The 14,630-nt window shown below is 39.0% G+C and overlaps 1 protein-coding gene across 1 annotated transcript in view; it reads left to right on the top strand.

The window, feature by feature from the left end:
• The window catches only part of HMCN1 (hemicentin 1), a 1,072,905-nt gene that overhangs the window by 608,405 nt on the left and 449,870 nt on the right, over positions 1 to 14,630 (top strand). Inside the window, exons 46-50 of the mRNA XM_085601687.1 lie at positions 2,227 to 2,394; positions 3,912 to 4,025; positions 6,074 to 6,160; positions 11,369 to 11,560; positions 12,094 to 12,267. Coding sequence (XP_085457813.1) covers positions 2,227 to 2,394; positions 3,912 to 4,025; positions 6,074 to 6,160; positions 11,369 to 11,560; positions 12,094 to 12,267 — 735 coding nt within the window. The remainder of the gene's footprint in view (positions 1 to 2,226; positions 2,395 to 3,911; positions 4,026 to 6,073; positions 6,161 to 11,368; positions 11,561 to 12,093; positions 12,268 to 14,630) is intronic.

The following is a 14,630-nucleotide window of genomic DNA, read 5'->3' as shown; positions in this document are numbered from 1 at the left end:
GGAGGCGGCGAATGGGGAAAGATTGAAGGAGGGACGCGTAATTCAGTTTTCACTGGGGTTCTGTCCGAGGAAAAGACGACCCAGGAGCACATTAATAATGAATATTTTTCCTGTTCCAAGATGCAGAACTCAGAATATTGTGTTTTACCAAGCACCAATTTTGTCATGTTTTACATGGCAAAATATAGGTGGGGAAAATTGCTGGTTCTTTGCTGTAAATTTGCAACTCTTGTAATTCCTGCATTGGAATTCAATTACCTCTACTTAGGGAATAAAGGTATAAGGGATACTTTATATTGTGACAGGCAAACTACCATCCAGCCAGTCATTTGGAAACGCAATGACATCTAGGGGTCCTGACTTTCCTGATGGAGATGTCTGTGGTGAAAGTGTATTTACGGTTTTCACCAAATGCACTTTCATCACACTTGAATACTGAGCCGGCCGCCATGTTTTTCAGACCACTTAGCATTCGCTTTTGCTTTTCACCAGCAAACTCCCAAAGCAGGGTTGTAGCTGTACATTTTTGTATTTTCTCTCCCAGAACCACAATGCCTTCCTTGCATGGCAGTCCCATGTGGGAAAAAAAAGTGAGTCGCCCGCCCTAAAAAGGGTGTAGCCGCTGTCACTATCACCATCACCAGGGGATCCAGTGGCAGATAAACCAGCACCACAAGGGTTTACTTGAGAACAACATGTAGTAGAGGCTCACACATTGGTAACCCTGTGGTTTTTCCAACACTAAATGCAGCAGGGTAACTGGTAGTGTGGAGAGGCATGAGTTCTGCCAATTCATGACACTGGTGTGTCCCACTAAACTCAATAGGAGACCTTACATTTTAAAACATTATTAACAAACTAACAGTCATAGCCAATTAGGTCTGTGGAGTTTCATACTTACAAAATGTCATGGTACTAGTCAAAGTTCTAAATGCTTTTAAACTAAATGTTTTTTTTACATTATTATTTTCAAACTAAATGCCATTTAAGTAAAAGGGCTCATTCAGGGTTCGAGAGATCCCGGAGATCCCCCATAAACTACCAGATCTCCTGCTTCACCGATCCTCTGCTTCCCTCACCCTATTTAGAGGTGGGAAGCCACTGGGTATCTGCTTGTAGCGCCTCGAGTGGCTCAACCAGCTGAAACGTCTTTGTGTCCAAAATAGGACGGCCCTTCTACCAGCTGCTTTTCGTCGGAGAGTGCCCTCTATTGACGGTGGCCCTTCCAACTTCCTTCAGGGCTGCACAATTCAAGGGGCATGGTCTAGGGCAGAAAAAAGAGCAGTGTCTGCCACACACTGGAAATTCTCAAATTTTCCTTCCCGGGTCTGCCGTGCCTGTCTTGTCAGAGCTTGGAGAGTATAATCAGTGGTATTATGCTTAAGAGAATAATGTCTTTCAAATTGCCTCTTTCAAAAAGCAAACTTCTGAGAATAATACCCCCAAACATTTTATTCAATGTGACACCCTGTGATACTCGATAATGAATCCGGATAATAACAATGAACTCCACTGAAATGTGTAATGTGTTAACTATCAGTGTGACATGATTCCATAAAAACTGAAATAAAATGTAGCAGTTGAAAATAAAATTGGGAAAAAACCAAATCAATATGTCAGTGCCCATACTTCAGCTCTTTATTTATTCATTTTGTGTCACCAAATTCTAATACTACTGAGCAAGACTTGTAAACAACATTTATAATCAGCAACCACACATTTTGTTTAACTCAACAGCAAAACTGAGTGCTTCAGATATAGATCACTCTGTATTTTCAACTCATTTTTCACAATAGAATTGCAATTTATTTATTTATTTATTTATTGTGCATTTAATCTGTCACTTACAGAACCCCGATCTACGTTTGGTCTTGAAAACATCTGTATGTGGTAGTGTGTGTCTACCTGCATCAACAATGCCTGCAGTGGTTAAACAAGAATGTTTGACACTTCCTTAGCGAATATACTTTTTCATGAACCCTACATCTAGAAGGAGGCAGCAGTTTGAATTTGCTGCCACCCTTCGAGCCAGAACTTTACAAACACCCATGTGGCTCCATATTAGTTGTGCATGCCTTCCAATATGAAGCATAGTAAACTTCGCTGTTTGTGGTAATTAAGGTAGGTTGCCCTAAGCGAGCTCAGTCTGTGGATGTCAGAGATGCAGTTTTTGTGTTGAGCTTTATTTCTGAAACATTCAACCTTCTTTTGCTTGTTTGCCCTAAGTTCCGCCGAGTATCCTGGGAGATCTGATGGGGCCTGAAAATATCACAGTTGTAGAAAAGAATCCAGTTACCTTAACTTGTGAAGCATCTGGGATTCCTTTACCATCTGTTGCCTGGCTTAAAGATGGACGGCCTATTAGACCTAGCGGTACTGTGCGACTTCTGTCAGGTAAGATAACTCAGGAAATAAATTACATTGATGTGATGTAATATTGCGTGTCATGAGCAAAGAGCACAATTGGTGAATTAATGAAAAAAATACAACATAAACATACTAAAATGATAATTTCGAAACATGCCCAGGCTCAGTTAAAGCATGTGACTCTTGACAGCTGTACGCTACCTGAACCTCTCACATTGAAATCTTGAGGGGGCTTTAATTTAACCATCATGGAACGAAAGTTTCATGTGCAGGGCATTGCAGGACCAAGTCCATGAATAGGGACCCCAGAATTACAAGCTAAGACCACCCTTATTTAGGGGTTAGAGCAGTCACAGTCACTCTGAAGCTGATCTCAAGGGCAGTGATTGTAGATGAACAGAGGCAATTCTAGAAAGTCACTCATGATTTCTGTGTAGTGCCTGGAAGAAATCCATCTACTTTGCGAGTAAGGTCAACATTTTTTTCTCACATAATCAAGGCAATTGTCCATGCTGTGACATATGCCAACTTCAATCTTATTCTTTTTTAAGTAAGGCAATCAATTACGTGCATTAAGGGGTGCGACTTACTGGATAAACATAGCAGCATCATTGCAGCTGCTTTCTATCGAAAACTTGGAAAGTTGGTCATTTATCTTTATGAAAGATTTAAGTACAGAAACTAATGGTCTGACTACGAATTCTGATGAAATTTTGGTTCTAGTGGAAACAGGGCATCCAACCTGAATCACAATTACAGGTTTCCAGTACTTGAACTGGAAATCCTAGAGAAATCTGAATGAGAAAAAGTGTCACTATGTGGGGGACAATTGTAGAAATCAGTGCACAGACACCAATGTTATTCCTCATACCAAAGCTGAAAATTCCAATGGGTGGGTAATAACAACGAGGAAGCATACCAAACCCTGCAATATCTGTATTTCTTTGGGTCTCTGTTGTCCGACTCGAAATGAGGGTCGTCCAATTATTTATTCAGGTACATCCTGGCAGAGATGATGCCATTCCAAGGCAGTGCAGAGTCATCTACCATCTTGAAACAAGTTGTGTTTGAGGGAAACAGGCTGCCAGGCTCAGTCTGGAGTCCAGGAACACACCTAGACCCTGACCTCACAGGGTGCAACAAAGGTGACAAGTTAATCACTATATTACTGTGAATGTCAATCACATATTTTGATTTGCCTTGCTACAGGCACTGTAGCAAGCAGTCACTTAGCTTACTATCTCTCAATTGGCAGAGGTGCAACCTATTATCATTTGCATGTATGTAATAGTAGATGTTATTGGAAGGAAGATAGTGTTATATGTTGAAAAGGATTTGAGGAGGGCAAAGAAGGGTCTGTGGTTCAACCATCCATGCTGGGTCCTTCCAGTCAATACTGCCCAAGTTGCCTCATGTAACTCTACTGTCCTGGCTAAAGTGACATCATCCACTAGCATCAGAGGTTTAGGTGCTTAATAAATTGTTCTTCCCAATACAAGGGAATAAACCATTTATAATCTAATAAGGTTGTTTGACTTTTCCAGGTGCTCGGACACTGCGCTTACTACATGCAGCTGTTGATGATGCGGGAAGTTATACCTGTATCGTGACAAATACTGCAGGAGAGGAACGGAAACAATTTGACCTCTATGTTTTGGGTAAGCATATGTATCCTCTTTCAAAATGCAAAGGAGTTTATTATTATTTGTAATGACTTTGTGACCATTATTGTGTGTTCTATTATGGAGTTTGTATTTCTTGGACAAACAGTTGTGTCCAAGGTTTGTGTAAACTCTTCCAAAATGCATAGTCAAAGAAATAATGGCGTATAACTGGAAAAATCCAAACTGCACAAATGGAAAATCAATCAAAAATGAGTTAATGTTTGTCACACAATAATCCCACAGATACACTTGTTCTGGGATCATTTGAAGTGAGAAAGTCATAAATGAATCTTCTTAGTGAGAGGCATAGGAGACTAGCACTTCTGTACATGTCTTATCTGCACGAACACTTCTTAATAAACCACATGTATATTATTGTAAGAGCAGATGTTGCCACTCTTTTGGTTATACAGCCTTTAAATATTATTTTTTTTAAATACTTTAGGAAGCACTTCCGTTAAAATTAACCCTTAGTAGCTTTCTCCTATCGAGTTCAAAATGGGGTAATTGTGTAGCTTGCATAAAAGGGCTGTTCTCCTGAGCAGTGCCTTCTTTTTAAGTGTTGCATCATAAATACTTACTCCATATTTCAAAGTAAGATCAGCCTTGAATGATGGATTCAGGCAACCAAGACAAACTTATACTCCATCGGTCCTTAATTTGTAAAGAAATAGGCACAGGGCCCAATGTTTGTTGAAGTTCCTACCGATGGTGCTGCTGAATGCTAGCATTAGTCAATATCAAGACAACCTATTCATGATTCCTCTTCATACCTCTTTCTTTCATCTACCTACACACCTCCCATTATCTCACTCTTACCTGTTCCTTTTCTATAGTCCTCTTTCTGCTTCTTTCTCCCTTTTCTGCCTTTCTCCATCTTGCTCTGGGTCAAAGTCTGATGATGAAAACTAAATTTTGGTCCCCAAAAATGCGGGCCAGTTCTCACTATTAATAACCACTAAGAAGTATTACACTCCATATCAGCAGCAGGGTAACCCGGATATTTTAGGATTGGATGGGTACTGGCACCAAGTCTTCAATGGTGCCTTTGAGAGGGACTTAATCACTGCAATCTCTCAAGCAGTCAGCCATGGTTTCGCTTTCAGAGGCGAGCAATAAAAATCATGGTGTGGGTTGGTCATTGTTTGATCATGCGTCAATGCTACAAGAAGAAGATTACTGCTTAAGAATTTGAAATGTACGTAATAGTTTTATCTTTATAGTCACACATGGATTGGGTTGTGGTAATAAGGTGTTGGGCACTTCTTCAATCAATGTTTTTCCAAGAGTGCCTCATGGCTGTGTAAAATAACAAAGAGTTCATGGTTTTACCTGCCCATTTATTGAAGGGCACTGCAGGCTCTCAGCTAAATTCTCACACTGGTGTTTTATTAGAAAATACAACAGGCTCATTCCAAGTCCAGCACAATCCTGGGTGGTAATGACGCTCCTGGTAAATGTCAGTGCTGCCAGTTGTGGTATCTTCCAGGTGTGCAAGTACTGCACCATTCTGAATTGTGAAACTTGGAATGTAACATGTTTAGTCTGTGGGGTTTCCCTTGTTTGGTGATGTCCAAAATTGGAGGGTGTGGTGCTTGCCTGTGTGATTTAAGTTAAGTTCTACCTGGTGAGCATTGTGTGGGGCAAACCATATGCATCATGCAGTAATAGAGCATTCATTTGTTTGTGTTGAGGACCAAGCTTCCACCATTTCACTCACAATACTTCTATTCGACCAAATAACAATGAACCTGATGCAATTGAATGATGTACATCACTTTACCTTGAAATTAGAACTGTAAAAGTACGTAGTTCTCAGTGTGCCATGAATTCATTTGAATGAATCTGCTCTTTGGCGACTCTACATTTCATAGCTAGACTCTGCTCCAATATATCCATAGTTCAGGCATAATGGCGCATAGGAAACTTCACTGTTTAGATTATTAATTTACAGATTATGAATTGAATATTAAAGCCTCTTTAGTTTGGTGTTTATGTGTATTTGTAGATTATGTAACAGTATTTTTTCTTTTTAATACTAGTGCCTCCAAATATTGTGGGAGAGAACAAAATGGAAAATGTGAAGGTGAAGGAAAAACACAGTGTGACACTAACATGTGAAGTGATTGGTAAGCGAGAAGTACATTAAATCATTGAAAGATCAATGGCTAGTTGCACATATTCAAAACTATGTCTTTGAGCCACAGCTTTACTAAATGGAGAACACATTGCAAGAAGAGTAGCGTCTCATTAGGGTTGTGCTCTAGCACCTAGTTTCCATTACCTCAATGTAGTATTTCTCACACTAACTCACCGTATTATTTAAATTTCCTCTATAACATTACCTCATGTTCAGTAGATTAAGGTGAGAAATGTAAGTAGGTTTAGGGTTAGAGCAGAAGAACAGGTGAGGGTAAAAGGCAAGGTAAAAATAAGGGCTAGGTTTAGAGATAAGGTGAGAGTTAGGGTAAAAGTAAAAAGAAAGGTTAAGGTTAAGCATTAATGTTGAGTAAAGGGTGTGGGATAGGTTTAATGTAAGGACTAGACAGAATTTGAGTTAGGGAAGGGCAAGGTTAAAGGTAGGGAATAGGTTTAGAGTTGATGTATGGCTAAGAGTCGGGGCAAAGGACACATCTAAAGTTAATGTTAGGGTATGGGATAGGTTTAGGGTTAGAGGAGGATAAGGATTTGGGCAAGAGAAAGGTTTAACATAAGAGCTATGGCAAGGATATAGGTAAGGGGAAATTAAAAGGTTAGGGCAAAGGATAGTGTTAACTTAAGGGCTAGAGGTTTGGGAACAGAATGATTTAAAGGTATAAATTAGGTGATGGTCTCAAAGGGTTGTTTGACGGAACCCCACAGGCATTTACGCTGCAGTCAGCACTTTGGAATAGTATAAATTACTATTCCAACTTCAGTGTATGCAAAAGTAGGGAAGGTGTCGGACTTAAAAATCAAATACCAGTCCAACAACTCGCCCCCTATCGCAAGTCGCTGTAACGACTTGTGTGCTAAAGTAATGCATGGGGGGGTACGAACCTTGTTGTAAACGCTGGTAAAATATTAGTGATAGGAAGATGAAAAAGTGGTAGACAAGGTGATTTTTTGATGAGATAAAGGCAGAAACAGTGGTTGGTGGCATAGAGACACAGATCTCTAAATAATAATATTAAATAAGCACTATGGTCAGATATGAAGGAGAAACTTTTGAGCTCCATTTCTTGGTATAGACCATTGGAACACATTGGGCCTGATTCTCAAATTGCACTTGCTAGTACGTTTTAAAGTACTTCAAAATGTACTACAAATTGCAATTCACTTTCTATACTTATATGTGAGGAGTTCGGGGCACCGACTGCAGAGTCTCCTCACATGTAAGTATATGTTTTAGTAGTAAATGTGCGAGGGACTGGAGGGAGCGGGTGGAAAAGGGGCATACATACTACTAAAGGGGATGGGATTAGGGAGGAGTAAGAAGGGTTAAAGGAGGGTCAGGGAGGGGTTTAGGAAGATTCATCACCCACCCATAAAAGAATAACCTAATTGCATTACTCTGGGTGTGGAGATATGTAACTTGCACCTTTGTAGGCAAGGTTACACTTGGAGTTTGTGAATAGCTAAGGTAGTAAACTACTATGAAGTGCAAACTTACTAAAAAAGTGTAACTTACCTTTGTGAATCAGGCCCAGAGTTGTTCTCATTTGGCATTTGTAGCATTGACTTAGCCATTAGAATGGGATTGGAAAGCATTCACCTGAAGGAGGAGGTCTTCATCTTATGTTAGTAGAACATGAATAGGTTGATGAGCCTTGAAATTGATACTCACCATGTCTTAATGGTAACATTTCCCAAAGGAATTTGGCCTGTGTTATTGATTATTCATCACCCCCTCTGAGTGCGTCATAGCCAGGTAGCTTCGTATCTCACATGAGATCAATACATCTTGGTTAGTCTTGAGGAATATGATCTCCATCTTCTAAGTGTGCAATATACGTTGATGGTATTCAAAAAGCTGGATCTAGGAATCTCCTAAGATATTCATAAATATATATGTAGAATATTGCTATGTTTACCACTATTACCTCTATTAACCAAAGAACAGAATAGGGATGTTTAGAGTCAACCACAGCGCACTTTTTGCTCTCCCATAACATTGTTTAAATCCCCACAGTGTTAAAAATATTACAAAAACACTCTGATGCATCATCATTTTATATATAGTTCCCAAGTTAAGAATTATTTTACTTTACTATTTTTCATTATATTAAATTAATTCTATGACTTTAGTTGGTACATTTGTGTATATTTTACATCAGTTTAATTTATAATATGTCTATGATCTATGATCTATGATCACGTGATGTTGCACTGAAACTTTCACAACTAAAAAAAAGGTACACGGGTATAAAAACAGTTGGCGGACAGCATTTCCGCATGTGAACAAGGATACTGTGATATCCGAAACGCGTCGAAAGCTGTATATTTAAAATAAAGACCTGACTTTGCCACGAAGAAACGCGGTGTCCGTGACTCTCTCTTCGCTGTTTGCCGGATGGGAAGCGGGAAGAGTTGGGAAGTTGTTTCTAATATGTATTTTATATCCACCATCAACGAACCTTGCAAATGCATATTTTTTCCATGTATTTTCATTCTCAATTGTCACAATGGCATATCATAACCTTCAGTTTACAGGTGTTTCAGAGCCTTAATGTCACTGCCTCATTCAAATCATTCCTATGTTTTCAAATTCCCATTCAATTTCCACCATTTCTACGATGCAGCAATACTTTTTAGAGTCTGAGTGTGAAAATTCAGTGTCATAGACAGAAAGCACAGTAGCTGAGCTTTATTGACTTTTTGGTAGATGTCATTATAATACCCTGGTAATAATTAAAACTAACAATTTACACAAAATGGAAGTTTGAAGTAAATGATGCAAGACAATCAAATTTTCAGTGCAAAGGCAGTTTTCAAATGAGTGTGCAAAAAAACAATGCGCCACATGTATCAATATAGGACACAGCCATTACCTAATTGCAATTTTCTTTGAAGTGCAATTACGTAATCGATATTCCTTATGTATGAAACTCCATGAGTTTCATTCCATTTAGCAAAAGACCTACCTCATGAATATTAATGAGGTTGGTAACAATTTGTGACCCATTGGAAATAGCTAATATCACTGGGATGGTGGCCTGCTGTGGTCAGCAGACAACCATGTCCGTGATTGCTTTTACATAAAGCAATTTTTTTTTTAAATGCAGCCCTTTTTCCTTAGAGGTAAATGGGTTACGTTTAAAAAAGAAAAAGGGGACCCCTTCCCATTTGCGAATGGGTTACCACGTACTTGAAGTAGGTGGTAGAATGTGAATATTTTGTGACTGCATTTCGGTAACAAAACATTCCTACATACTGCTGCGATTCGGTATTAGGATCAGACGCTCTGAACACACCCCTTCCTAATACCGAATCGGTATGTGTGTGCAATTCCAAATTACGATTCGGTAACATGTTACTGACTCGCAAATTGGAATTCATACATACCAAAATACATTTTACCAGTCGCAAATGGCCTGATTCTGCGAATCGGGACGTTTGCGACCGGTAAAATGCATGATACATGTGGCTCAGTATATTTTTGAAAATGTGTCTTTTGAATCAATGATTTTGTAGGGCAATTTATTTGTAATAGGTGTAATAGAACCAATTGGTGTGCATGAAAGAGTTGGTACATAGGACAATGTTTGTTACAAACACTTTTTACAATTGTTTCAAGAAAGCAGACTTGGGTGGAGGGGTGTAATATTATTTGACCTCAATGTTAATGATAATTTAAGGAGAGGCAATGTTGTTAAGGTTATGGAACAACACAATACTAAACAACAACGTAATAGAATGACCGAAGATAACACAATAATACATAACATTAAAATAACAAAACATGACAATAGCAAAACAGCATTAAACGAAAACAAAACAGTACAACAACAAACAAATACTACTTGGAAACACGTAATACTAATGCACCAACAACAATGTACAACACACCAACATAGCACAACCGAATACCATTCTGCAACATAACACAACAGTACACCACAAACAAACACAATACAACAGCACATCAGCACAACACAGATAAAACAACAACAAAACCATACAACAAAACAACAGCAAAACATAAAAAAATACATCAATGCAACAACAGCACAACAAAATAGTAACACATGACACCAACGCAATATCCAAACACAACACAACAGCACTAATATTTGTTTGTGTGTTGGTTTTCTTCTCCTTTTGTGGATTATTGTGATGTATGCTTGTTATGCTGTGATGTGTTGTTTTTATGTTGTATTGTATTTGTTTGTGTTATTGTGATGTGTTGTTTTGGTGTTGTCTTGTGTTTTTGTATTGTGTTCTTGTATTGTTGTGCGCTTTTGTGTATTTTGTGGCTGTCTTGCCATTGTGTTGTAGTTGTGTTGTGTTCTGTTGTGGTTGTTTTGTTGCTGTGTTGCATTGACGTGTTGTGTTATTGTGCTACTTTGTTGCTTTATTGTTTTGAGTAGTTATTTTGATCAGCTATTTTATATTTCGCCTGTGTCTGCTGTGTTCTGTTGTGTTATTGTTGCTGTGTTGGCCTGTTTTGTTGTTGTATTAGGCTTTTATGTTGTGTGAGGTGGCTTCCTTAACAAACCATATCCACTATCAAAGATGCTTCAGTGCTCCATTTTTATATATTACCAAGAAGCTTAAAATCATGTCTGAGACATTGCCTAAAGAAGGTACTTTCTAGACATACTTCGTAAGGTCCGGTCGCTAGGCTGCAGTCTCGATTTCAAGTCCTGGCAAATCCAATTCAACCTTTCATCCTTCAACTGATACTAACCTGAGTACCATTTAATTTAGTAATTGTAACACTATTAACTGCTTTTAAAAACTGCAGAAAAAACACACAATGAGGCACTATAAAATATAGGTTGTTTCTAACAGTAATAAGATTTAGATTGTTCTTTCACTCTAATTTGTGTTTGGGGACCATGCATCACTGCATCTGAATATAAGAAATGAAAAAAGCTTCCTGTGGTTTGGATTTCGGTTTCAAACGTTTTGTCTAGAAGAGTCTTCTTATTAAGTACTGTGGCCTTATATCCTACATGCTCTTATGAAATGCTACACTTCAATTTGAAACACAACTGATATTAGATTTTATATTAAAACCATAGAATAATATATGTATATGTATCACGATATTCCTAGCCTCGATACTCCTTAGTTCAGTCATAGGTATTTGCTCAAATTCCAAGATCACTTCAGCATTCCTTGCTGTTTTCTAGGAAATCCTGTTCCACGAATTGAATGGCTGAAGGATGGGCAGCCACTGCCTGAGGACAGCGACCACCAACTTCTTTCCAGAGGGCGCTTTTTGCAGATCAGCAACGCCAAGGTGTCAGACACTGGCCGGTACATGTGCACGGCGTCTAACACAGCTGGGGACAAGAGCAAAAGCTTCAGCCTAAATGTTCTGGGTATGTTTCAGGAGACAATAAAGTCAACTGCACATCTTTTGTTCTGACGGATGAAGTGAAGGATTTGGTCATTCATACTTCTGTTAAGCGTGAAGTTAAGTCAGTGACCCTTACGATTATAACGCCTGCATAATGCCAATTTTAAGAACCTGAGTAATGACCATGCACATCCTAAGGGCATGATTAATGACAATGCAAATTGTATTAGCACCAAGAGATAAACAGAGTAAAATGACTGCACATAAAGGCATAGATAATGACGAGACAGGCTCAAAGGATGACATCCAAAAGCTACCTATATTTGTAGCAGTTTGTAGCAGCCACCTTTTGCAGTACAATTGCTCCTAGAGAAATACCCTACAACAGAATAAACTTTAAGACTATGCTACTTATAATTAGCCAAGATTATGGTTTTCATTACAACAATGGTTTTAGTTGCATGCTTCTTGTACAACTTTATAACATTTTCAAAAGAAATGGTTAATTTCTTTGTTTAGCTGAGATGGTATGGTTTGGTTTGATTTTTTCATCAGTGTCTCCTACAATCAACGGTGTGGACAATAATGGCACTCCAGAGGAGGTGACAGTAATTCTAAACAGTCCCACATCCCTCGTCTGTGAGGCTTATTCCTACCCTCCAGCTACCATTACTTGGCTCAAGGACGGGGCTCCATTTGAATCAAACCGAAATGTCAGAATTTTGCCAGGTATGTGGCCCACTCAATGTTTGCTTATAGTGTGTCTATTGTGATTAATGGCTGCCCGCGATTACATCAAAATAAAGGCATTGTTTCAGATCAGGGAAACTGTAAGCATCGTTTTGTTGCTAACTGTGTTAATTTGAACCCTTTTCAGGTGTTGACAAAAGGTTTTCAAATATAGCCTTAGAGCCCGCCGTAGCGGGCTCTACCGGCCATTAAAGTCCCGCTCCTGTTCGGGGAGGGCCTTTAACAAGGGAGTGGCACTTTAATGGCCTGCTTCAAAGGGCTCTTAGGCTATTACAACATTCTGTCCCTAGAGAGTAGACTGTCCAATTTTTTAAACAAAAGCCTCAAGGAGCCCAAGGGAATTGAAATCCCCTCGGGCTCCGTGAGGTCTTTGTTCACAGCAATAGCTGTGGACAAACATTGGAATGTTGATGCTCTGGGCTTCTACCAGCCATTAGAAGTCCAGAGCACTCCATTGTATTCAATGGAGCACTCAACATTCCAATGTTCTAATTCCCTTTGGTTGATACTTGATGTCCAATCTTTGAAGCATTGAAACACACAAGACCTGACTACCTGACAAACGTATACCCTGAGCAATTAATTTTAGGTCAGATGCTGTAATGGAAAAAATTAACGGAATTCAATGTTTGATCATTTAATACGTGAGTGTACTTGTATAAGTGGTTGAGCTGGGTAGTTTGCACCAGAAAAAGACAATGAAGCCGGTTTTGTCTGAATGAGCAGTGGAATAATCATAGTATCAGAAGATATGAGTAGCGTGGCCAACCTTAAGTTGTCTGGTTGAAAGAACTATTGGGAGATTTGGAGATTTCTGTGAACAATTATGGGAGGGAGAACATTGATATACCCGCCTTGTAGAGGATAATTAATAAATGGGAGCTAGTTTAAGTTTTGGATGAGCTATGTCCTGTGAGGGCAGACACATCTTGTAGGTAGATGTCACTTTTTCTCTACTGTGGTAGAAGGTTGTCATCCCTCATAAAAAAGAGTTCCCAGTAGAGGCCTTCATTTTTGTGGAATTAATCATTCCCTCAAGAATGACTTGTATCTGTAGGAGTCCATGGCCTGCGTAGTAAACGTGCAGCACAGGGCTGTTTGTCTGACCCTCAAGCTTCTGTCTCTGCTGCCCTTTACAGACAACATTATAACATATCTGACAAGTGTGGAATACATGCAGGTGGTACCACTTCAGGAGCGATGGACTATAATAAACCTAAAAAGGTGGAGTACAGTGTCCTGGAGGAGGTAGTAGAACTTGAACTGATACCTTTAGAAATACACAACAGTTTTTCAATTGCCCTTAATGTCACTGCAAGGTTGGAAGGGACTAGGAGTTTAGACTGCAAAGGTTAGTGATTTGAGTGCTCCAGTGTAGAGGTTTATGTACAGATTACATATGTTAATCCATAGTAGGTTTAAAAATAACAAATATACATTTTAATATCCAAACCTCAATATCAGATTAATGATCTGTTATTTAAACAATCAGCACCAGATTTAAGATACTTTTGTGTTAGACTTCATTACGTCTGTTAAACTAGAATGCATTATTTATGTACACAGTTCTCTCCCGAAGGGAATAGAGTACTCACAATTTGGGTTGACCTACCCATGCTGCTGCTAGAGGTGTCAAAGAGGTGTGCAGCATCCAGGGGAATTTATGAAGACACCCACTGATCAAACCATATATTCTTCACAAAACATACTTCCACTGGTGCCTTTGCTGGGAGAAATCCTGGCAGAAATCCTTGTTGACTTGCAGCAGGCATAATGCACATACACACCAGGAAATCAAGATGCAATTCGAGCAGAGTGGTTGTTTATGGACATGTCGAACTGTTTGTGCCTAGATTAAGCTAAATGTGGCTGACATTTTATTACTGTGTGATAATTTCACATGTGAAGTGAAGTGTATTTTGTATGAGTTGGTGCATAGTACTGCAGAGAATGCACAAATTGGCCTATTCCATAAGTACATTTTGTAGTACATTATATTATAAGCAACTGTAATTACCATTCCTTTGTCACTGTTTCTGAGCATATGAGGCTGGCAGGTTAAATAACTGGTAATGCACCCTATAGGGCTAGCAAAAACAGCATTTCGTAAAAAAAATTAGTAGTACTACTAACGTACTACAAAATGCTATTCACAAATTTACATGTGGAGGTTCGGCCTTTACTATCTTTATCTGTGCTGAAACCGAAACCTGACTGCCGAGCCTCTGCACACTTAAGTATACATTTTAGTAGCAAATGTGGTATGGACAAAGTGGAGTGACTAGAACATGGGGAATACTTACTACTAAAGGGTATGAATCAAGCGAAGATTAAGGAGGAGT

The sequence above is a fragment of the Triturus cristatus genome, chromosome 4_2, assembly GCF_964204655.1.
Source record: "Triturus cristatus chromosome 4_2, aTriCri1.1, whole genome shotgun sequence".
Classification (NCBI taxonomy): Eukaryota; Metazoa; Chordata; class Amphibia; order Caudata; family Salamandridae; genus Triturus; species Triturus cristatus.
Note: the sequence above shows the minus strand (reverse complement) of the source record. Positions and strands in the feature narration are given on the sequence as shown.